Genomic DNA, 2,229 nt, shown 5'->3' on the forward strand with positions numbered 1-2,229 from the left:
AATGAGCAGCATAGTGTATTGATAAGAATATAGTGATATAACATTAATAAAATTGTCTCTCTATTCTGTGTAATGCACATGAAACTGAATGAAAAACAAGTAATAGGCCTAAAAATCGGTGGAAATGTCTGGATCAAGATGACGTCTACCCTTTGTAAATGACGTCATGCTACGTCATATTTGACGTCATAAAATGACGTCGGTTGAAATTTCGGAAGATATTTATTTACGGTCATTTACGTTAATTCAGTCATATATACGCAGATATCAAAATAAAGCAAAATGGGATCTGGTATTTTTGAGATCGGCCCAATCGGCCCTCTGGCACTCTGGAAACCCGAAGATCGGCCCAATCGGCCCTCTGGCACTCTGGAAACCCGAAGATCGGCCCAAATCGGCCCTAAGGCACTATAAGGGTTAATAAATGCCCATGCATGATAAAAAATGTTTGAATTGATTAAAAGAAAGTTCAAACATTTTTTAGTTTATTCAAGCCACATGTCTTTCAAAAATATTCCATTCAGCATTTATTTTTCTTATTTTAAAATATATGGTGTTTTTAGGGTTGTCGCACGATGTCGTTTCCCGGAGTTTTTCAAAATTTCATTATTTTCATTTTTAATTACAGATAATAAGCAACTGGAAAGAAAATGACATTTTAAAATTGTCACAGGTATTAGTCAGCACCTTAATTTTTGTTCAGAACTGTTATCGTTAGTAAAGTTTGCAAACTGAAAATTCTGTATCACATATTTTAAAAGTGTTTCATTTTGGGTAGCGTTCCAAATTGGGTAGCGTCACGTTATGTCAAACAAAAAAATGAGACATGACAATAATGCGGCTGAAGGTGATGGAAATTACGATGATGATGATGTTGTTGTTTATGTAGATATAGATGATGACAATGAGACTGATTATTGAAGATGACTATATATGGTTGTTGTTGATGATGACTAAGGCGAGTGTTATGATGATTTTGATGATTATGATAATGATGATGATGATGATGATGATGATGATGATGATGATGATGATGATGATGATGATGATGTTGATGATGATGATGATGATGATGATGATGATGATGATGATGATGATGATGATGATGATGATGATGATGATGATGATGGATGATGATGATGATGAGGAGGAGGAGGAGGATGATGAGATGACATGATGATGAGAAGGACATGATGATGATGAGAAGGACAATGATGATGAGAAGGACAATGATGATGAGAAGGACAATGATGATGAGAAGGACAATGATGATGAGAAGGACAATGATGATGAGAAGGACAATGATGATGAGAAGGACAATGATGATGAGAAGGACAATGATGATGAGAAGGACAATGATGATGAGAAGGACAATGATGATGAGAAGGACAATGATGATGAGAAGGACAATGATGATGAGAAGGATAATGATGATGAGAAGGAGGAGGAGGAGGAGAAGGAGGAGGAGGAGGAGGAGGAGGACAATGACGATGAGAAGGACAATGATGATAAAGAAATGTTATTTCACATTATCATATGAACATGTCATTGAAAAATAAAAAAAAGTTACAAATAAAATATTATTCCCATTTTAAAGAGAGGAGAAAAAATGATACAAATAATTACAGAGGAATTACTCTAGTAAGTTGTTAAGGCATTTTCACATCAATTCTTAATGAATGAATGCGTCTAATCAAATTTGATAGTGATTATTCTAAATTAAGTGACGCCCACAGCACATTGCTGTTTCATTGATTCCCAAATAAAAGGCTTTTGACTTTGTAGATAGACAAAATTTGTGGTACAAACTTATTGAAGAAGGTATTGAAGGAAAATTGCTTAATATCATAAGAGCATTATATAAAGATGTAAAATGTTGTGTGAAATTCGATAAAAACATGTCTGATTTCTTGCAGTGTCAGAACGGTTTATTTCAAGTGTAAATAATGTCACCCTTCCTTTTTTTCGTTATATGTTAATGACTGTGAAATGAATTTTTTAACAGAAGTATGTGCTTCTATAGAGTTACAAAATATTAACCTGTTTTCAATTATGTATGCTGATGCCATGGTGTTATTGTCTGAAACTCCCGAGGGATTACAAAAAAAAATGCTATATTCTCTTCTAAAATAAACAAATAAATAAATTTTACTGTTATTACTTCTAAAACAAAGGTGATGGTTTTACGAAAATGAGGTAAATTGAGAAAAGATGTGTGGTTTTATGATG

General features: G+C 33.5%; 1 protein-coding gene across 1 annotated transcript; it reads left to right on the forward strand.

Annotated features, from left to right (window-relative positions):
* Positions 1 to 282: 282 nt before the first annotated feature.
* Positions 283 to 1,540, forward strand: LOC138329789 (protein starmaker-like). Its single transcript, XM_069277084.1, has 2 exons — positions 283 to 405; positions 1,208 to 1,540. Exons 1-2 carry the CDS (start codon positions 283 to 285, stop codon positions 1,538 to 1,540), a joined length of 456 nt encoding a protein of 151 aa, XP_069133185.1.
* Positions 1,541 to 2,229: the final 689 nt, after the last annotated feature.

This window comes from Argopecten irradians, chromosome 8, assembly GCF_041381155.1.
Source record: "Argopecten irradians isolate NY chromosome 8, Ai_NY, whole genome shotgun sequence".
Classification (NCBI taxonomy): Eukaryota; Metazoa; Mollusca; class Bivalvia; order Pectinida; family Pectinidae; genus Argopecten; species Argopecten irradians.